Source organism: Myxine glutinosa, chromosome 2 (assembly GCF_964187855.1).
Source record: "Myxine glutinosa chromosome 2, kmMyxGlut1.1, whole genome shotgun sequence".
Taxonomy (NCBI): domain Eukaryota; kingdom Metazoa; phylum Chordata; class Myxini; order Myxiniformes; family Myxinidae; genus Myxine; species Myxine glutinosa.
In genome coordinates, this window is record NC_136262.1 from 104,594,582 (window position 1) to 104,617,884 (window position 23,303).

The 23,303-nt window shown below is 43.0% G+C and overlaps 1 protein-coding gene across 2 annotated transcripts in view; it reads left to right on the forward strand.

Annotated features, from left to right (window-relative positions):
• Window positions 1–771: 771 nt before the first annotated feature.
• Window positions 772–23,303, forward strand: part of LOC137421474 (puratrophin-1) — a 137,836-nt gene continuing 115,304 nt past the window's right edge. The window contains exon 1 of one of the 2 annotated variants that reach the window (XM_068107585.2): window positions 772–1,055. In XM_068107585.2, coding sequence (XP_067963686.2) covers window positions 1,053–1,055 — 3 coding nt within the window. In that variant the 5' untranslated portion in view covers window positions 772–1,052. The remainder of the gene's footprint in view (window positions 1,056–23,303) is intronic. The other variant, XM_068107586.2, reaches the window with a different exon arrangement.

Genomic DNA, 23,303 nt, shown 5'->3' on the forward strand with positions numbered 1-23,303 from the left:
TAATACAACGCAGAGTCAAACTATTGGAAACAGATCCTTACCTGAAACACATACTAATGAAATAACTAAAGAAGAATCTATGGTGTCCTACGTGTTGCAATATGACCTAACTAGGGTGCAACCTTTTCAAAGGGGGATATTTACAAGAATTATTATTTTACAAAGTGAAGGTTCTAAAAACCGTAACAATATATATATCTCCTGGGAACCTCGATCCACGTGCAAACCTGCTGTCATCCCGGTGTTTCACCAGCAGGGTGATTCATTCACGTGCGCCGACACTTGCCAAGTGAACTAGGTGTCCCGTCTGCTGGCATTATTTTCGGTGCACCTTAAAGATCTCTCAGTCTCAGTATCCTCCGTGAAGAGTAGGCACGCCATCACTGGCACCCTAACTACTGCTGGTAAGCCAATGGCAAAACGCACAGGACAACCCATGTCAAGAAACTGCTTCAGCAGTGGGGATGCACTGCACAAAAAAACCCCCAAAAAACATTTTATATATATATATATATATAAACGTATATTTGTTAAGGTTGTTATTAAAGGTTGAAAATCAAGGATACCTATATATTTTCCCCATTATGTCATTCGTAATATTCTGTCCCAATCAATAACAAATTGCTATAAATAAACATGAAATGTTCACATTTATTTATTTGCTTCCTTTGTTGCTGGACCCATGATGCATGCACGTGTGTGTACATGAAAGAACCATGGCTCACCGTGCCCCTAGACCCCGTACGCACCAGCGTCACACACGCCCCTCCCGTTGTGTTGGAGACACGGGCTGCAAAAGCCTTGGAAATCCGAGCACGAGATTCCACGAACCCCGAGCATGGAGTGAAAGGCACTCGTTGCACGTCGTTTGCCTCCCCGAGGGCTCCCTCCCATTGACTTCATGTACCCGACTCGGTGCTTCCACGGCAAGCCCGACTTAACCCTGCTAAATCTCAACCAAGCTACACAACTGACTTCTGTACTTGTTTCCGACTTCAGCCTCCATACCGCCGCAGCCTCACCTGCGCTCTGGACATGACTCGTCGGCCACAATGGTAAAGTAAAATATATATTTATACATTATTCTACTTTCTCTGGCATCGCTGGCTTTATGAAGTTTTCCTTCCACTAGTTTGCTTTCCTGAATGATTTGTGCGCACAAAGTGCTAAGTGCAGGTCCTTTTCTGTGCGAGGGCTCCTGTTAGCCGAGGAGGATGCGCCGCTGAAGTTCCTCCGCAGCACAAGAATGAATGCGCCTCCTTGTCCTCAGACACCTAATCACTCAGCTGGCTCTCTGGGTTCGTCGATGCGGAAACTGCTGCCGCTCCCAGTGCATAGCCCCCTACTCGAATCCCGACACTTGTGCCTGACAACTTGTCTGAAAATTCCTTCCTTTATTTTTAAAGCCTTCCATGGAAATTCCAAAAGCACATATACATATATATATTGTTGCGGATCTCTCGAGGCCGTCGACGTACAGAGGGGAGGGGGGGGGGGGTTAAACCCCTTTTCCCTCTTCGAGCTTCGAGTCCACGAGGCCGAGTCGCCACTCCCGTAGCGGGCGTGTAGAAGGGTATCTGGTCGAGTCCCTACGTACCTTTGATACACACGACGCCACAAGAACGGGGACTGGACCTCACACGGGTCACGCTAATCAGATACGCCGAGCGGTTTGCGTGTCACCTGACCCGTGCCGTTAAATCCTCTTGAACCCGATTTGAGCGGTTTTATTCGTGCGATGCTAGGCCAATGGGGTGAAATGACATGCACGGTCAAATGGAAGGAAGAACACAGGTTTATTTACAATTATACAGTGATCAGGGTAAAGAGAAGAGACACAGAGCAGATACTTAGTCAATCTTACTTAATCCCCGGACAAGGGTCCATTCACTCACGCCTGGAAAAGAAGGAAGGACAAGTTCGCGCTCCAAACGCGCTTTGGCGCCGTTCGCTCCCGACAGCTCACCGGGCGTGGCCCTCGGATGTTCGCGGCACGTGTGCAGGGAGCTCGTTGGCGTCTGTAGCCCCGGGATGGATCGTCTTCCCAAGCGTGTTATCAGGCCGCAGAGCGCATGGCACAGGGAGAGTTCGTGCAGAGAGAGGGATCTATAACAAGCAACCGACTGACTTCACTCACGCGGGATCACACAACCACAACGTCTCTCAACTCTCCCTCGGTCACTGGTACTCTCTGACTCTTTGCTCAGACTTGGTCACTGCTGCACTCACTGGGGCACTCTCTCTCTTGGTCACTGCTGCACTTCCGCACACCGACTGGCGTGGGGGGCCCGAGGCAGGGTTTTATAGCCCCGCCCCCGAGTCTTACCCGAATGTTCCAAGCCCCTCCTCTGGCTGCTGTTGTTAGCCACTCCCCTTGAGCTCCGATTGGCTGCTCGCCGCTTACCGGCCACTCCCCTGCAGCTCCTCCTTCGGGCCTGCCAGACTTGTTCTAGGCATAGCACATGGCCTTCTAGCCCAATCGAGGCCTACACTTGTATAGGTATGTATGTATGTATGTATGTATGTATGTATATATATATGTACAGTCACGTGAAAAAGTAGGTACACCCCATGTAAAGTTTTGACTTTTTCAACATATTTCAACATACAGCTATTTGATCTTCATTTCAACAATATTGATAGATAAACGTGATATAATACAACAAATATCATGAAACATTTACATTCTGTAGTCCATTGCATAATTTAAATAAACATAAATGCAAATTTCGCATGTGGAAAAAGTAAGTACACCCTTACATTTATCACTACTTCAAATACCTAAAATTAGAATCAGGTGCACCAGCTCAGGTGCAAATGATTAGAACATAGTTAGGGAGGATCTTGGAGGAACCTGTCTTATTTAAACCTCAGACATTTAGTTTGGTTTGCTCTATGTTGTTGAAGTGTGCGGCGTCACCATGCCGAGATCAAAAGAGCTCTCTGAGGCCTTCAGAAAGCAGGTTATAGATGCCTACGAGTCTGGGAAGGGATTTAAAAAGATCTCCAAACAATTTGAAATCAATCATTCGACTGTCCGGACGATCATCTACAAGTAGAGAAGATTCCAAGCAACTGCCAACTTGTTCAGGCCAGGCCGCCCCAGCAAGATCAGCCCGAGAGCAGACCGCAAGATCCTGAAAGAAGTCTCTAAGAACCCCCAGAATGTCATCACGGGACCTACAGGTAGCTCTTGCCACTGTTGATGTCAAAGTGCACGAGTCTACCATTAGAAAGAGGCTGCACAAATTTGATCTACATGGGAGGTGTGCCAGGAGGAAACCTTTGCTGTCCAGAAAGAACATCAGGGCAAGACTAAAGATTGCCAATGAACACCTAGGCAAAGACCAGCTCTTCTGGAACAAAGTGCTCTGGGCAGACGAGTCAAAGGTAGAGCTATTTGGCCACAGTACCAGAAGACATGTTTGGCGAAAACCAAAGACAGCATTTGACCACAAGAACCTGATACCAACTATAAAGCATGGTGGTGGAAATATTATGGTTTGGGGCAGCTTTGCTGCACCAGGGCCTGGGAATCTCACCATCATAGAATCACTATCATTGTACCAGAGGGTGCTTGAGGATAATGTGAGGCCATCTGTCGGAAAGTTGAAGCTCACCCGAAGGTGGACCTTGCAACATGACAATGACCCTAAACATACCAGTCAATCCACCAAGGAATGGCTGAAAAGAAAGAAATGGAGGGTTCCGGAATGGCCAAGTCAAAGCCCAGATCTAAATCCCATCGAGATGTTGTGGGGGGATTTGAAACGAGCTGTGCATGCAAGAAACCCCTCAAACATCGCACAGCTGAAAGAATTCTGCATGGAGGAGTGGGCAAAAATTTCTCCCAGTCGATGTCAGAGACTGGTAGACAGTTATAAGAAACGCCTACTTGAGGTTGTTTCTGCCAAAGGGGGCAATACCACCTATTAGAGCCAAGGGTGTACTTACTTTTTCACGTGACCCAAAGATTTTATTCTTTCTGCCTATTCTTTATTGCCTTGCTTAATTACTATTTAATTTATATACACACGTGGCACGAGCTGCCACCTGTCACCATCTCCAAACCTGCCACCATCAAATCAAGTGAACTTACGGCGATCAGTATGGCTCCAAAAAGACCCAATTTGAACCAACCAGACAAGAAGAGGAGGAAAACAATGACCATGGAGGTCAAACTTGATATCCTGAATGAACTATCATCAGTTTCTGCTTCATCTTTGGCCAGGCAATATGGCGTGAATTAATCAACCATTAGGACGGTACGGAAGGCCGAAGATAAAATCCGTTCCAGCGTTCGTGCAGGAGCCTCCATAGCAACATCATACGATAGCAGGAGAGACACCCTTCTTGAAAAAAAAATGGAGAAAACATTGTGTCTGGATCGAAGACCAAAACCAGAAAACTGCTCCAGTGGATGGGCCCATTATAAAAAGAAACTACAATGACCTGAAGAAGGTAATTTATACATACGATGATACGAGTCGCCATTTGCCGTCACCGTGATCTCAGTTCGATTTTACATTCCGGATTAATTGCGACAAAAATGGCCGGCGTTTTCCCAAAGATTTTGATATCCTGAAATTCGGATTTGATTACATGGAGGAAGAAGAAGAAGTAGAGGAACTGTTGAAGACCCATTGAGAAGAACTGTCCACTGAAGAACTTGTGAACCAGACGTCTCATGAAGAAGACAATGAAGAATATGATGAAGAGCCAGAAAAGGCAGAATTAACCACCAAATTGCTGGAGTTGCTCTTCAAGGCAACAACTGCCCACTAAATTTCTGTAAGGAAAGATCCTTTTGTGGAAAGAGGCCTGAAGTTCAAGTGGGCCATAGCGTCAGCTTTAAATCCCTACACATAACTTCACAGACAGAAGGCAAAGCAAGTGCTGATAACACAATTCTTTAGGCCTACTTCAACAACTACCAGGAGCACTTCAACCCCTTCCACCAGCAATTCAACACCATCCACTAGCAAATCATCACCCAAACCTCCAACAACCACCTCACAAGAAGGTGAGTTATTTTGCAATACAGTACTATTATGATACTAACACTTATTTTAATGTATATTTAATAATGCTGCACCATTCCATACAAAGAAACATGTAAAAAAAAAAAAAGCAGGAAAGGCTGTTTTAGGGTCAGTTTTTTGGGAGCCTGGAACATATCCCCAATTTCCCCATATGCTTAACGATTCCTCCAACGCGAGGTTATCCCAGAACGTATCCCCCGCGTTGGAGGAAGTTTTACTGCATATATAATTAGTAAATTATTTTATTTTGGGTCTGTGCTCAAAAATTTTAATGATAGAAACGATGAATGTCGTGACGGTTCAGATAATATTAATATTTGTTAACTTTTCTTATTAAATGCCAGGCTCGCTCAACTTACCTGTGACCCCTAGTAGCAGTTCAAGATTGACATGGACTTTAAAAAAATAGAAATTGTTGGACATGTAAAAGTAATAATTAAATACTGAAAATTTATAGGCTAATATACTGGACACACACACACACACACACACACACACACACACACACACACACACACACACACACACACACACACACACACACACACACACACACACACACACACACTCTCTGAGCAGGCTAATATACTGGAGTCTGGAAGTGACATCAATGCTGATAAAATATGTTTGGGTAAAATCAAGATGGCGGCCAACATTGTCACGTGTGCTGCAGAACAGAGGTCTATCTTTAAGTTCCTTGTGAAGGAGAACACCAAACCAGTTGAAATACATAGGAGACTATCTGTACAGTTTGATGATGTACATCCTTCACTTGAGATGAGATGAGCTGTACTGTACAATACTCTTAACAGTGCGTCGGCGTTGCCGAAACAGTTTCTCTGCCACAGGTTATGCCGGTGGTTATCCGTTGCTCGCCCAGTAGTGAGTCGGGGCAGGAATTGAGAATTTGGCCAGGGTGCCTGTGATAGCTCAACTACTCTTCGTGAGTCCTTCACATAGATAAGATGAAATGATGGAATGAGTTAAAAATGGCTGTGAACTGGTGAAGGATCTTGAGAATTCTCACGTGCAACCAATTGCTGTCACTCGGGCAACCACTGAATGTGGTAAAAATGAAACGTTGGAGAATCACCTGGTGGATCGCTAAATGTGAAATTGGATGTCCATGTTGTAATTGTGGAAACAATCATTCATTGCGTATAACAAAGAATCTCAGCTCTACCAGACCTCATATGGTGGAAAATTGGGTGGGAAGTTCCAAGTCATCACCGAGACAATCCAGACTTGCCACCTCATGATTTTCATATCGTTGGACCATTCAAAGACCATTTGGGTGGCATTATGGTTTTATATGTCCTGAAATGACTGCGTACCTGTCCCAAAGATTTCCATGCAGTTTAAATCAAGACTCTACAAAATCGACAGGACAAGTGTTATGGGTAGAGGAATGGCCTGAGAGAGACGATTTGTGAATAAAAGCGCACCTCAACCTTGAACTTCCATTGTAAATTAAATTGTTTTTTTTAAAAGTCCTTGCACTGCGCTCTGCTAAGTGCATATTCAATGTTAGTTGCTTCGTGGTTCAGAGTTTGTTACTGGAGTTTTAAACGAATTTTGTATGAATACTGGGATTGGTGTAGCATGATGGGCCGAATGGTCTCCTGCGCCAAAGTTCCTAGTGTGTGAATTGTATAGGTTGGCCTGCTTGGCAATCCCATCTGAGCTCATGTTGCTGAGATTCGAGGTTGAAAATTCCATTTTGCTTCTTTTTTTCATCCACTGTCCATGATGTAACAGTCAGTTAAGCTAAGCATGTTCACCTCGAGGTTTTAATTCTATAATGGAGCATCGCTTTACATCCTCGTTACGCTTTATTTCACTCACTAAGTGAGCACGCTTTCACTTTCTGGCTTAACCACTCATTTTCACAAAAGTATCAAACTGCAAAGGTCGAAATATTCACTGGAGATGCAAAAAAGTTTCCACGATTCCCTCCAAGCTACGCCAGAGTTTTGCGGCTCTGTCTCAAGGTCTAAAGTCCAAGTGGAATACTTTGGCTGAGGATTTAACACAAGGAAATTGATACAGAAACGCAAGAAGAACATGAACAATGTCAACAGAATCAAACTTCTTTTTATGTAGAGAGTGAACCTCTCCCTCCCTGCTTGTATCACGCAAGCAAATATTGTCTTATGTGCACTACTTGTTCCTCAAGGTATCTTCAGCCATCACCAAAAGTTCTGAAAAGTTGGTACAGCCAAATTAAGTAATCGTATATTACAGCTCTTTTCTGTAGTTGGAAAGAGGTTTTCTTGCTTTATCTTCTGGTTCCTCTTTTCAGACAAGTTCTTGCTTCAAGGCCATCAACAGAAATATGGCACACCCTCCGCATCATCCCTTCCAATCCCTCCCCCGTATGCAACATACAACCTCATTTTCTCCCATTTTCTCCCTCCTCCCACACCTTTCTTACGCTCCCTTTTTTCCACGATCCTGCTTTTTTTCTTCTTCTTCCTTTTTCTCTCTTCCCTTTTACCCCCACCCCCTTAAGTCTGTTGGAAGCCAATGACTAGTCGATAATAATCGTTTCATAGCTAGAAACAATCCTGGAGGGATTGTGACAACGCAGGATACTCAACTGAAGGTGCAAATAATTTGCAATTTGTTCAGGGTGTCGACGATAACTCACGTACTCTTCACAAAAGACGTCCACCAGCTTATGCTGGCTAGCAGACGGGCCCTCCAGATTAACGTCTTTCCGATGGATGGGACACTTGTTGATGTATTACCCTGCATGTGTACACCAGGATGGCAGTTTATAGCTGGGTCGAGATTTGAAACCAGACTAGACAACTCAGAGGCGAGTGTGTATACCGCCAGGCTATCCTGTCCGCCATCCGCAAGGCCAGCCTTCCTCAAGAGTACATAAAACGTAAATGGATTTTTGTTGCAAATGTGGCAAGAGGACCATTAAACAACGGACTCCTTAAAGAAAAACACGCAGGGACAGCTTCCCTCAATCCAAACATTGAGACAAGCTTGCGTGAACATTATGTTTCAGCCCTTCGTTCTGCCGTCCAAGATTGCTTCTTAGCTGCGGAGATGTTTACGACTGGTTGTGATTGCCCGATACTCTGTAAAGATACTATTAACTCCATCACTTTATAATGAGATACTCTATCTAACTAAAATAAGGAAATTCTCTGTATGTATGTCTGACAATATAATTATTATTGAATTGAAAACAGCTGAGCAGATCCACCAAATTTTGCAAACGTGTTTGGGTTCATCAGGATCAGGTCATGGGCACACAATAACCGCACACCCTCACCCCAGCGAGAATAGGGAGACGACTTGCGGTTTTTGACTGTAAATGGAGACGAGTGTAAGTTGTTTAACCACCGACTCCTGCCAAGGGAGAGTGGCTATAGACACCTTTTTTCACTCCAGGAGGGAACGGTTGTTACTATTACGAAAGGTAGATGTGGTGCAAACCGGTCTGTCCGTCTGTCCATCCATCACGCGAAGAAGAAGCAGGAGCTCGAGCTATAATGTAGTGGATCCTGCTGCCATAGAATAATAAAAATGGTACCGTTGGAAAGATAATAATCGATTTACTTGGTTGGAAAGTTGATAAATAATCGATTTACTTGGAAGAAAAATTTGTGCACGTTTTATCATGAACATACCTGTTTTAAAAGGCCGTCTTTCCAGTTTTGAAGATGAAGATGCTGGATTTAGAACTTAACGCAGCGGTTCCAACAGTAACATTTATTATACTACGACAGCAGGAATCCTTTGGAAAGATACGGAAGGAGCACACTAAATTATCCTTCTCGGACTCGGAAGGAGCACTTCTAGAGCACACCGTAGAAAAGGCTAGGTACCGTATGGTAATTTACAGTGTGACAGCAGAATATAAAAGGCCATCATATACGAGTATATTTGGTATATTTGGTCTAAGAAACTTTGGTGATTTGTCCAAAAGATTGAGTGAGACCTTGTCAAAATTATCTGTCTAGAGAATAATTTCATATACGAGTATATATTAACGAGTATAAAAGGCCATCAAAAAATGATGGGTTGGAACAGTTTATTTAACAGTGCAGCCTTGTGAGCGTGTCAAAGTTTGTAGCCTCGGCCTAGTGACAGGTGTGCTAATATCTTCTTTATTTGTTAGACATCCTACGGACGTGAATTAACACTGGTTTTACTCTGCGCACGTTGCACATCACATGCAGCAAATTTCACCTCCTTGCGCCTCGTTTTTATTGTTATTTGAAAAAACGCTTCTGTACACCGCCCTCGAGGCTCAATTTGCAAGCCACCGTCTACATTTCCAACAGAAAAGATATAATTACTCTTTTATGGAAATTGTTTTTCGAGTTTATTTTATATGGTAGATTGAAAAACTTGTCATTCTTAAGTTAGATTAAGCTCGTGACAAAACGAGGTTAATACATAAGAGATATGAAAATTAAGAGATGAGGTCAATCGGTCATGGACACAGCACTAGCATTATGCGTCAATCGGCCTCTTGTGTTTGAATTTCCTTGTATGTCATTTAAAAGGTAGGCATGTATTGATTCATTGAGTAAACATTGGATTGTTTTTAATCAAGCATATGTTCGGAAAACGTTTATTTATGGAGTATTTTTTTTTACTTCAAAGTTTAGTTATCAATCCCCAGCAGGAAAGAAAGTAGAAATCGACAAAAAAAGTTTCTGTGAGCGTTTGGTTCTGGCTGGACCTTCCAATTCGTCACTTAATTGTGTACACTACCCTGCAGGTTCCTGAAACGTTCGCTGGCTTCCTGAGCTTTGCCTGGCAGGATCTAATTAGCTCTGATGGTGCACCTGGAAAGTGCTTGATTTGAGGTGGATTGCGCACACCTGGTTGGTAGAAAAGGCAGCCATTTTGGAATCGGAGAGCGGGTCTGCTTTTCAACGAGATCCTTTTAATGCCGTGCTTGGCACTGGCTAAAACCCAGAGATGAGCACTTGCCCTCGAGCTGGCATGTCGTAATGTGGGACAAATGAAGTGTGTGACGTCACGTTTAAAAAATATATACTGTATATCTGTTTTTCCTCCATCAATTTCACTTTTTTAAATGAAAAACACGATGAGGATTTTATTTTGGCTCGCATTCAATTTCAGCATTCCTCCATTGCCCTGAGCAAGGACTTCAAAGGGGGGGAATTCCATTGCCCCTGCCAATAAGTCAGGCTGAGAGCTTCACAAGGTGCCACCGAAATGGTAGTTGTGCGGCCAATGGGAGGCAGTACTGCGAGGCACATTAGTAGTGTCAGATCTGAAACAAATCAGGACTTCTGAGCATCTGCTTTTGAAACGGATCTTTTTTTGATCACAAAGTGCTATTTTAAGTTGAACATGGCATCAATATCTGCCAGGAAAAAATTCCGGCCTTGGATGGTAATTGAACCTACCTTCTTGACCTATTGGCTCAATACCTATATCACCACCGCTGTCGGCTGTAAGCCTGGGGTGAGGCAATGTTGGACAGTTGCCACGTTTGTCTGTGTACTCTCCATAGCTGGAGGGGTGGGACAGCTGTCTGCTGGTGCCTTTGTGTTTTATTTTTTCCACTATAACCAGGGAATTCCCAGGCCTGCCAGTACCCCGAATACTGACTTGGCCTCACTCCAGATGGACCGAATGTCTGCAGGCCATAGTCCCGGCCACAAGCACCTTCTTTGTCTCCATGGAATGACACAAGAGTGGAGCCTCTTGACTAATTGTGTAATTTCTGGCTGGAGGAAGGCCTCAAAAAGGGCATTTTCAAGGTCACCCGGACAAGCTTTGCCTTGCCCATCATGGCACAGTCTCCTTTGTGGTAGCAAATCCATCATTTTTTTAGGCTTGATCAGTTTGTCTCTGTCTAATCCCATGAGCGGCTTTCCTTTGATCTGGGAAATGGAGAAAGTCGCACAGTAAAGATTGTTCTGTCACATTACCCTTGAACATGTTCGGTTGTGATATTGCCTCGCTCATCAGGTAAATGGAGGGGACAAGATATGCTGGAATGAGCAGCTCTTCACCTTTTATCATGAAGATTTGTACTGGATTTGAACACCAGACTCCAGAGGACTTGAAAGCCCATGTCTATTTCTTGCTCAAAGTTTCTGACTTTCCTTACTCACATTATTATAAGTTCCATGACAGTCTATAATTGTGGGTAACAAGGTACCCAGGTGATGTTGGTTACACCAGCCCTGTTACCAATGACTGGCGGTGCTTTGAATACTGCAAGGTAGCCTGCATGTAAGTGCACCTGTTCTTTCATCCACATTCTCTGATGTACAATAATATCTTCTTTTCTAATATCTTGCGAATCAATTGACTGTACCTTAGATTAATTTACTGGTGTCAAATCTGCTTTCAAATTTTTGACCCATAAGCAAGTACCTTGGATGTAGGTTTGTAAACATTTAACATTTGTTATGCTTATGTATGCAGCTTGCATTTACCCTTTTTGTGCCAGTTTTACATTGCGCAATCCCCCCTAGTGTACTTGGCATCAATAAATATCAGCGGTCATTTTTCAGATTTCGGTGTGATGGTGAGGTTGTTTACCCGAGGAAGTGTCACCAATGAGTGAAGAAAATGCTTCTTTCCAACACCAAGCCTCAAGCTTTATTGTGTTTGCTTTCCGGACAACTTCCCAACTTTAAAAGGTTTCTGTCCATGACAGAACTGGGAGAGTAGAGGGAGGGAAGGAACTGAAGGGGTCAGGGCGGTGGTTCCATGGTATATCGCTCACCCGTCGATGGAAATTTCTTTAAACATGAAGCAGGGGAGTCTGTAGGAGAGATAAACAAAGTTCGTCTTGGGACAAGGCAGCTATGGCTTGTTATGAGAATGATTGTAGGGGTGTTCAGAACAGACGTGTTTTGAATTTTTGATGTTAGTGGTGTAATGGTTAGAGCGCCTGCGCTGATTCTGGGAGTTCGGTGGTTGAATCGAATCCCATCCGAGCCATACCAAAACCTTAAAAAATGGAACGTGCTGCTTCATTGATTGATTCTCAGCATTTGAAATAATATGGCATGGACAAGAAACCATAAGTTGGCAACATTGGGGAAGGCTTTGATGGGACTAATGGCCTCCTCTTGCTTTGAAGTTCCTTGTAATGGGACATGCATTATTACTATTAAGTGGACATTCTCAAAGTGTGGTGGTGATGAGGTTTGTCAGATGACTCGTGAAACACATAGGGATATTAATGCTGTCGCCCCAAATATATATATATATATATATATATATATATATATATATATATATATATATATATATATATATATATAAATATATAATGTTTTTTTTTTTTGGAAAAATGTTATGTGCTGCTTCCTTGCTTTATGCTCAGCATTTAAAAGTATAAAGCACGGCCAAACAATGCTTTCCAATGGCAAACCATTATATATATATATATATATATATATATATATATATATGTATGTATATATATATATATATATATATATATATATATATATATATATATATATATATATATATATATATATATATACATGTATATATACAGACTTGGCATTTAATATGGAATATTTTTTTTTCTTGACTTGGGTTTACCTTCTTAACTCAGTATATCAATCTGGTGAGTTTCTTTTACACTTTGGTGATTTATTTGTTAAAAGAACCTTGTCACTGATTGTCTGTCGCAGCAAGAAGTCAACAACAGGATTTTATCACAGGTGGCTGTGGCAAAATGTACGGACAGGTGCATTTGATGATTGGCTTCACAGTCGGGTATACAAGGGTTGTTGCGTTCTGTATTAGTGGAAAACAACTGCTGCACATCTCCAAAAGTTATTGCCGCTTCCTCTGGAGATGGTCCGTCAACTCGACAATGCTGTTTGTCATGGAGTGGTGGCTTTACGAAATTACGGCATGAAACAGCGTGCTATTGCTCAGCTGTATGGCAGCACTCAAGGTCAGGTGTCAAAGATCCTGAAACGAAATGCTCAGAGGGGTGTCCCTACTCCAATCCCGAGGCCAGGACGTCCTCGCAGAACCACAAGGAGGGATGATCGCCAGCTGCACCGGTTAGTCCACAATGGCCGTACCAAGTCAGCTAATCGGCTTAGGGCTGAGTGGCAGCAACTGACAAATGTGCCTGTATCCAGATGGCTAGTCAACCAACGACTGGTCAAGCAGGCTATCGTGCAAGGCGTCCCCTGAGAAAGCCACGCCTGACCAGACAACACCACCAGCGCCGATTGCAGTGGGCCAGAGAGCACCGTCAATGGCAGCCAGGACACTGGAATCACGTGATCTTCAGTGACGAGTCTAGATTTCTGGGCTATCGTCAAGATGGCTGCGTCCGAGTGTGCAGACAAGTGCATGAAGCCTACAACAAAGATTGTATAGTGCCAAGAGTCCAAGCTGGAGGTGGTGGGGTGACTGTTTAGGCTGCTTTTCATGCAGGGGGCAAAACTGACCTGGTTGTTCTGAATGGAAACCTGAACCAGTTCAAGTACAGGGCCATTCTGGAAGAAACATTGCTTCCATATGCTCGCGCAGCCTTTCGAGGAAACTTTGTCTTCCAAGATGACAATGCACGGCCTCATCGTGCTCGCATGATCTAACACTTTCTTAATGACCGTGGTGTAGAGCATATGGAGTGGCCTGCCATGTCCCCGGATATGAATCCGATAGAGAACTTGTGGGCAGAATTAACGCGTCAAATCGACCACTTGGACCAGCAGCCGACCTCTGTGCGTGAATTAAAGCAGGCTATTGTCACTGCATGGCAAGCGATTCCTGTCCAAACCTTGGCAAATCTCGTGAACAGCATGCCTCAATGTGTACGTGCTCTCCTGAATGCTCGTGGGGGTTACACGAAGTACTGAACTGTAATTTTACTGTCCGTAATCCCAGTCGTAATTTAACTTTTGTTTTTGTTAAAAAAATTTTGGCTAATGTGCAAAATAAAGAGATACTTCTTGAAAACGTACAGAAGTTTAACACAGTACTGTCCATGAATTGAGTTCGATATCAGTTTACATCACTTTCAAGGATCAATGTATTTGTTTCGAAATGTCAAATGTGGTTTTTGTTTCTTTTAAAGGTCACATTAACAAAATCTAGAATAATTTCAACATAATTCCAATGAACTTTTGGTTCGAAGACATCTTGAAGAGTAAGTTCACCCCCACAAAAAAAATATTCCATATTAAATGCCAAGTCTGTATATTTGTCGTATGTCATCACGCTGTATGTCGTTGATTGTTATCTCCGCTGATCGCAGCGTGCCCCCTGGTTTTGGATTGCATTGGCAGGAACGATAGTCTGGGTGGCAGATAGGTTGTTCGTTCTTTGCGGTTTATGCGGTTTCTACCATGTGAGATGTAATCCATGGCTGGTGCTCACCATTAAAGCTAGGAGGTACCTTTTTGCAGATATAATATGCATAATATATATATATATATATATACTAGCAAAGTTACCCGGCGTTGCCTGGGCTCCAAATATGTAGAAAGTAAATGACTTGACTTATAGCAAGTTGTTATTTAGTTCATGTTGTATGTAATTATATGTACATAACATAAGAACTTGCTATAAGTTAAGTCATTTAAGTTAAAAAAGAGTGAGTGAGTTGGTGATTTAGGTCCAAGTTCAATCCATTTAGGGACTATATCTCAGAACGGGCCGCATTTGGTGGGCTTCACAAATTTTTGCCGCTGCTGGGATTGGAACGCGGATCGTCTGCGTGGCAAGCAAGCACATGATCCACTGGGCCACCAGCGCTGCCGAGGTAAAATATTCACAGACATGTGTTTTCGTCAGCAAGAGCTCTGGGGTAGACAACATTTCTTGTTCCGCCGTTTGGTGCTCTGATGAAAGATGTGTGCTTGCCCCAACACGTGAGCATGCAACGTAGAGTTGACCATGAGAGAAACATGGACTTGTCAGTTCAACTCCAGCAACCTTGAGAGACTGTCCCTGAGACTTGTTGATGGTCATAGCAAATGATAGTCTCACTGGAAACTGAAGGCGCTTGAACTGAAATGGCATATCTGTTGGGACGATGGGAATCCGTGGAATAAAAACATCCTCTCCCTTGGCACAACCAGTCATAATGGTGGCTTCGATCACATGGGGCATAAGAGTTTTGACAACGAGTCTTGTACCGTTAGAGTTTTGGTGCATCCAAGTTTCGTAGCAACATAATGGGGGCTCCTACTTTCAGTTGCAGATTGTGAGGAGGAACACCAGTGAGCTGAAGAGAGTTTAGAAACTCTGTTGGATAGTTGACAGCATCGTCGAGATCAACTACAGTGTCAACGGACTTGTACCATGTGGATTGGGCTGGTGGCTGTTGAATGATGGTGGCATTAATATCCTGCACAATGCCATTTTTGGGAGCAAGGGTGGCACGTTCACAAAGCCACTCATGGTTTTTATAATTCTGTGAGAGGCTAGGATAAACCTTTAATAGCATTTATTCAGATGTGTTGATGATTGTTCCACAATTTGGGGGTATTGTGACATCTCCAGTCTCAGTGTCTACTGGTAGCTGACCATTGCCCAGTTGAAGCAAAACCTTTGGAAACTGGCCTGCTGAGACATCTCTATTAAGTGCAACTCTCATGTTGGTAGAAAGATGGAGTTTTTCGACTCGTCTCCAAATATAGGATTCTTTGAGGCATGCTCTCCACTCATCAGCAGGTGTACCCTTTGGAATGACTGGTAGAGTTTGCCTGAAATCTCCAGAGAGCACGAGTGTGACTCCACCCATGATTTTAGTGTTACCTCTGAGATCCTGTAAGGTGCGATCGAGAGCCTCAAATGCAAGTCTGTGAGACATTGCACACTCATCCCATACTATCAGCTTGGCCTGCTTTAGAACCTGTGCCTGTCCAGATCCTTTGCCAATATTGCACACAGGACTCTCATTGTGGGCCAGGTTGAGTGGCAGCTTTAAGGCAGAATGAGCAGTCCTGCCACCTGTGAGCAAAGTTGCAGCAATTCCAGATGAGGCCACTGCCATAGCAATCTGCTGTAGTGAACGAACTTGTGCCAAAATTAAGTTGATCAAAAACGTTTTGCCTGTTCCACCAGGGGCATCACGGAAAACAATTCCACCCGAGTCAGATGTCAACAATTGTTTGATCCTTGTATAAGCTTCTTTTTGATCTGGAACCAAGAGTGGTTCATTTTGGTGGACATATTGTTGCAGCTGTTGAATGTCATAGGTGGTTGCCTGAAGCATCTATCGACTGAGAGTTGCAGGTTTAGTTCGTACAGGAGCAGGCAGTCCACACTGTTGAAGATCCTTGCCAGCCATGGACTGTACAGGATTTTCAATGAGTACCAATGCTTGGTTGTGCATGGCAGAGGTAAACTGCAGGTTTGGGTTTTTTGACTCTTGTTGTGCTTGATACAGTATGTCTCCTGTCATGCTGTCCTGGTGATTATGCCAAAGTTGCTCAGGATTGGATGGTGAACAGGCACAGATAATGATAGCAAAGAGGCTCCTCATCTTGCTTGGAGAATGCGAGACTGCAGCCTCTTCCAAGGTACTGTTCCAGTGTGCCCTCAAGCCCCTCATCTTCCAAGAGACCTCTTCTCAGGCAAGCTTCACGGTATGTTGCACAGACATATCCAGCAACTGTCTTGAGATCCTGGAATGAAGTTCGACCATGAATGTTGTGCAGGAGGAGTCTGAGATAAAAGCACTCAGAGTTGCTGGGATGAATAGTGTAGACACGACCTAACACTTGACTGGATCTGATGTGAGGGTGGCCAGGGATTTTTGCACCTTGCTTTCTTGGCTGAAATGCCTTTTTCCCTTCTTGCCAGGTGTAATATCTGGGCACTTCACAGTAGAGAAGACTTCTAGCAAAGGAATCCTGTTTGCACAAATCAAAGAATGCAGTTAGTTTGGTCCTAGGTGGCTGCTGGGCTCGCTGCAGCGCGGTTTCTTCTGTGAAGTAAATTCTTTCCCCATTTTCCAAATGGATCTCAAGATGCATAATACTGGGGTTATGTCTGGCTAAATCGGCCGCTTTTCTAGAAGTTGTCTGGGCCGGAGTTTCTGCAGCTCTGAGTGCTGTCTGCCTGGTCTGCTGTGCAGCAATTTGCGCTTGTGTTTGAGCAGGAGTTTGAGCTGATCTGAGTTGTGCCTGTCTGGTCTGCTGTGCAGCAATTCGCGCTTGTGTTTGAGCAGGAGATTGAGCTGATCTCAGTTGTGCCTATCTGGCTCGCTGGGCTGCAAGTCGAGCTTCTCTCTCTGTTGAGGACTCTCTTTGTCTCTTTTGTTGTACTTGTATTGCATGTGCATCTGCACTTGCAGAACGTTGCCTCTTAGGTCCCATTTAAGAAGTTACTGAGAAGTGATTGTCTGTAAGAAAGGAGAAAAACACAAATGTATTGAAACGTTAGTGTTGAGTAGTATATGACACCACTGAGTGAAGAACAATATCCGTATGGACTGAAAAACATACACCAAAATCAATATAACTATATCTTACCTTTTGTACTGACAATACCAGTATTTGTAAACATTATTGCAAATGGCTGTGAACAATCGCCTACTGAAACATCCCATGAGAGAGTATCCTAGGATGAAATAGCTTTGATTTGGAGGCAGTGCAGAAATGTCAAATTTGGTCCCTGGGGGGTGTGGGTGGGTGGGGGTGGGGGTGGGGATGGTCGGGTTTTTTTTGCTCATCAGTGATTCTGTGGTGCATGGGGACCCTCGTGCCAAATTTGGTGAAGATCCGTTGAGAAATGGCAAATTTGGACCCCGGGGGGGGGGGGGAGTGGGGGTGGGGGCGGTGGAATTTTTTGGTTCATCAGTGATTCTGTGGTGCATAGGGATCCCCGTGCCAAATTTGGTGAAGATCCGTTGAGAAATGGCGACGCTGTTTCAGAACAAACAAACAAACAAACAAACTTTCACGCTTATAATATATATATATATATATATATATATATATATATATATATATATATTATATACATATACAATATACATACAGTCGTGGACAAAAATATTGGCATCCTTGCACTTTTTTCAAATAATGCACCATTTCTTCCAGAAAATTGTTGAAATTAAAAAAATATTTTGGTATCCACATATATATGTATTTCTTTGGTTTGCAGTGGAACAGTGGAAATACACAAATGTATTTTTGAAAAATTACCAAATCTTAGCTTATTCCACACAGAAATCCTAAAATGGCCCAGACAATATTATTGGTGCCTTTTAGAAGTTGTTAGAAATAATTAGATTTCAAGCAGGTGATTCGCCTTTACTTTGGAATTGAACTCACCTGTGGTGAGTTGCAGGTGCCTGCAATATAAATATCACTCATTCAACCAGTTTGAATAGAGAAAATGAGTCATTCTGCTGTTTTGTGTCACCGTGTGCACCGCAATGAGCATGGAGGAAAGAAAGATAACCAGAGAATTGTCTGAGGAGGTCAGACACAAGATTGTGGCCATCCATGGACAATCTCAAGGCTACAAGTCCATCTCCAGAGACCTTGATGTTCCTGTGTCCACTGTACGCAATTTTATCAGGAAGTTTAAGGCCCACGGTACTGTAGCCAACCTCCCTGAGCGTGGACGCAAGAGAAAACTTGATCGAAGATTGCAGTGAAGGATTGCTTGAAAGGTGTAGAAAGCACCTCGATCAACTGCCAAACAGATTCAAGCTGACCTTCAGACCCAAGGTATGACAGTTTCAACTCGCACAATCCGTCACCAACTAAATGAAAGGGGGTTCAATGGTTGGACACCCCACTGCTGAGAGAGACATAAGAAAGCCTGACTGGAGTTTGCCAAAACACACCTGAAAAAGCCAAAATCCTTCTGGGAGAATGTCCTGTGGACAGATTAGACCAAATTAGAGCCTTTTGGTAAAGCACATCATCTCTATGTTTACAGAAAACAAAATGAAGCCTTCAAAGAAAAGAACACCTTTCCTACAGTTAAACATAGAAGAAGTTCAGTGATGTTTTGGGGTTGCTGTGCTTCTTCTGGCACTGCATACCTTGAATGTGTGCATGGCATTATGAAATCAGGAGATTACCAAGGCATTTTGGAGCACAATGTTAAACCCAGTGTCAGAAAGCTGGGTCTCCATCGAAGGTCATAGGTCATGCAACAGGACAATGACCCCAAACACACTTCAAAAAGCACCAAGGAATGGTTCAAGACAAAATGTTGGACTGTTCTGAAGTGGCCAGCAATGACTCCAGATCTAAATCCCATTGAACACCTGTGGGGAGATCTGAAAACAGCAGTTGGGAAAAGGCACCCTTCAAATCTGGGAGAACTGGAGCAGTTTGCACAAGAAGAGTGGGCCAAACTGCCAGTGGAGAGGTGTAGGAAGGTCATTCATGGCTATAGGAAGCACTTGACCAAAGTTATTTTGTCCAAAGGCTGTGCTACCAAATATGAAGTCTAGGGTGTCCATAATTTTGTCAATGCCATTTCTTTTTATTTTCTGATTTAAAAGGACATATTAAGTTCTGAATCAAAAACAAAAGTTCTGTAATATTTACAGTGAAATAAAGAATTGTGGAGACCAAATACTTTTGTCAATTTCAACTTATTTTTAGAGAAAATTGTGGAGACGAAATACTTTTATCTTTTTCAACTTATTTTTCGAGAAAATTGTGAGTTATTTGAAAAAACTGCAAGGGTGTCAATATTTTTGGCCACGAGTGTGTGTATATATATCAGTTTCTCATGGCTGGTGGAGGATCTTGTACATATATCAAATGTAGAACAAGAACAATCTGGTAAATCAGTACATTATAGAATGAATTACAAGGACGTTAGCAAACCATAAACAAATCATCAGTATAATAAATGTGATTTGCAAGAGCAATCCCTGAATCATGATTGATCCGCCTCAGATAGGAACACCAACTCAAAAATTGCACGTAGCAGTGAATTTGTGCTCACATTTACTGAATTTTGAAGCTAACATTTTACATCCTTGCAATAACAAACTATAACAGCACTTGGTAGAGTGCTACCTCTGCCAAGATGAACAGTTTACGTTTTGTATCCCACTGACAGACCGGATCTGCATCCGGACCTCAAAAGAAATATAATCAGCTTGTTATTGTCACCTACCCAAACTATTGTTATGTCGGTGGGGTAGAGCAATATCTAGAGTCAGGTAGATCTGAATAGTTAACATGATTCGTCTGTCGCGATAGGGAATTTACCTGTAATAAGTTCTGTGTTTGCTGGGGGACGCGGTCTGTAGACCGGGGTATGTACAAATGTTTTATAGAGTTTTGGAATTTTGTAAGGTTGGTTAAGTTTTGTGGTTAAGTTAGTGTTGAGGGTTGTTTGTTTCCTCCCTCCGCAGGAACAAGGAATGAAATGTACATATTTGACTGCATGATTGTTAAGGGGATTAGCATGTTGAGGAGAATAGGTAGGAAGTCCGGCTCACTTCCCACAGCCCTCCTGCTTTATTTCGTAGGTTAATTAAGTGTGAGACAGTAAGTGTTAGGACTGGAATGGTAGCGCCTGCAGTGAACCTAGCAGGAGCTACGGTTCCGGGGGGGGGGGGGGGGGGGGGAGGGGCTGTGTTATGTCGGTGGGGTCGAGCAATATCTAGAGTCAGGTAGATCTGAATAGGTAACATGCTTTTTCTGTCGCGATTGAGAATCTACCTGTAATAAGTTCTATGTTTAATCCGGTTTGTTGGTTAAGGAGTATACCTGTGAACATACCAGGATGTTCGGGTGTTAGATAGTATCGGGATTAAAGATAACAGCCCTTGTGTGTCAAACCTGGTGATCAAACCTTTGTCCCTTATGGCAATGCATACCCATATAAACACTTAGATAGGCCCTGTAGTGCACACAGTAATTAACAGCGCCATTTTTCGACGGACGCACCATTTCACAAATACACGACGAACGTGTTTCTTTGGTAACTCATTCCCTCGTCTTGTATCTGCAGTCTGGTGTGTGGGATCCCAATTTAGAATTAGAATTAGTATCGCGTTTACCTGTCCCTACCTTTTATTTTAATAAACCCTTGTATGATTTTCCATTCCCTGCAAATCTTGTGTCCGTTTGAGTTTGTTCCCCTTCCACAGTTACGCGCTCCCGCTTCTTCCTCTTCCCTTCTTTTCTTCCCGCGGTTGATAGCACAATCCGTGTTTGGTCGTCGCCTCAAGTATGTCCGTTTTGGTCCATCCGCGGTCCCTGGTGTTAACCGAAAGGGTCCGCACGACACTATCCATCAAGTTTTTTCATAACTTTTTGAAATATCGTTTTTGACCCTATCCCTCAATGATGAAGAATTACTTGTAAATTAAAAACATTCTCAGATCCGGATCTTCACGATAACCTAAACAATTTGTCCCCTGTTACATACCCAACCTGTTCACGAAGTTTTGTCTAAATCCGTCCACAAAACTTCGAGATATCCTCCTCACAGACAGATAAACCGACAAACACACAAACAAATAATTTTAAAATTCTCGTATTTGGATCCGGATCTTCAAAAATATCAAATCAATTCTTCCTTGGCAGACACACAACCTGTCCACTAAGATTCGTCCACATCCATCCATAACCTTTTGAGATATCGTGCTTTTTATCGTTTTTGTCCCCATCTCTCAATGGTCAACAATCACTTGAAAAGTTTGAGTATCCTGATCTGAATCTGGATCTTCACTAAAATCTAATCAATTGATCCTTGTCACACACACAACCTGTCCACCAAATATTGTCGAAATCCATCCACAACTTTTTGACCTATTCTGCTCACCACAGACAAACAGACAGGCTTTAAAACATAACCTTCGTCCACCTTCCAGGTAAATATATCAATGGAAAACTATTTATTCGCAAGAGAACCTTCCAAACATATGCCATCTTCCAAGGAATCACTCAGACTCGTGTTTAAACAGTTTAATTTCTTCCACATATCCGAGATTGTGTGTCATCTTTTGCTATTATGAGGGCGTGTTGAAAAGTAATGCCTCCTAAAAGATATTCAAATGAAACAAAGACATACTTTGTTTATTTCTCAATATAATCACCACTGCGATCCATACATTTCTGCCAACGTTCAAGTAGTTTTGTGATGCCGCCACAATATAACTGTGTGTCCTCTTGATGTAACCAGCGCGTCACAGCGGCCATGACATCGTCGATGGAAACAAAAATGTCCTCCACGAAGGTATTCCTTAAATTTTGGGAAGAGATAAAAATCGGGGCTGGTGATCCTTTTGCAACGGTATTCCATTGACCGTCTTTTACCCTCAGCATTATAATGGTGCACACACCTCTCATCTCCAGTCATCTACAGTCATCTCATCTCCAGTCATCTCATCTCCAGTCATCTAATCTCCAGTCATCTAATCTCCAGTCATCTAATCTCCAGTCATCTAATCTCCAGTCATCTAATCTCCAGTCATCTAATCTCCAGTCATATAATCTCCAGTCATCTAATCTCCAGTCATATAATCTCCAGTCATCTAATCTCCAGTCATCTAATCTCCAGTCATCTAATCTCCAGTCATCTAATCTCCAGTAAGTTATCCCAACTCTCATCTCCAATAATCTCATCTCCAGTCAGTTATAGCAACTCTCATTTCCAGTTATCTCATCTCCAGTCATCTCATCTCCAATCATCTAATCTCCAGTCAGTTATCGCAACTCTCATCTCCAGTCATCTAATCTCCAGTCAGTTATCCCAATTCTCATCTCCAGTCATCCCATCGCCAGTTATTTCATCTCCAGTTATCTCATCTCCAGTCATCTCATCTCCAATCATCTCATCTCCGGTCAGTTATCGCAACTCTCATCTCCAGTCACCTAATCTCCAGTCATCCCATTGCCAGTTATCTCATCGCCAGCCGTCTAATCTTCAGTCATCTAATCTCCAGTCATCTCATCTCCAATCATCTCATCTCCAGTCAGTTATCGCAACTTTCATTTCCAGTCATCTCATCTCCAGTCAGTTATCCCAATTCTCATCTCCAGTCATCCCATCGCCAGTTATCTCATCTCCAGTCATCTCATCTCCAATCATCTCATCTCCGGTCAGTTATCGCAACTCTCATCTCCAGTCATCTAATCTCCAGTCATCCCATTGCCAGTTATCTCATCGCCAGTCATCTAATCTTCAGTCATCTCATCTCCAGTCAGTTATCCCAATTCTCATCTCCAGTTATCTCATCGCCAGTCATCTAATCTTCAGTCATCTCATCTCCAGTCAGTTATCCCAATTCTCATCTGCAGTCATCTCATCTCCAGTCATCCCATT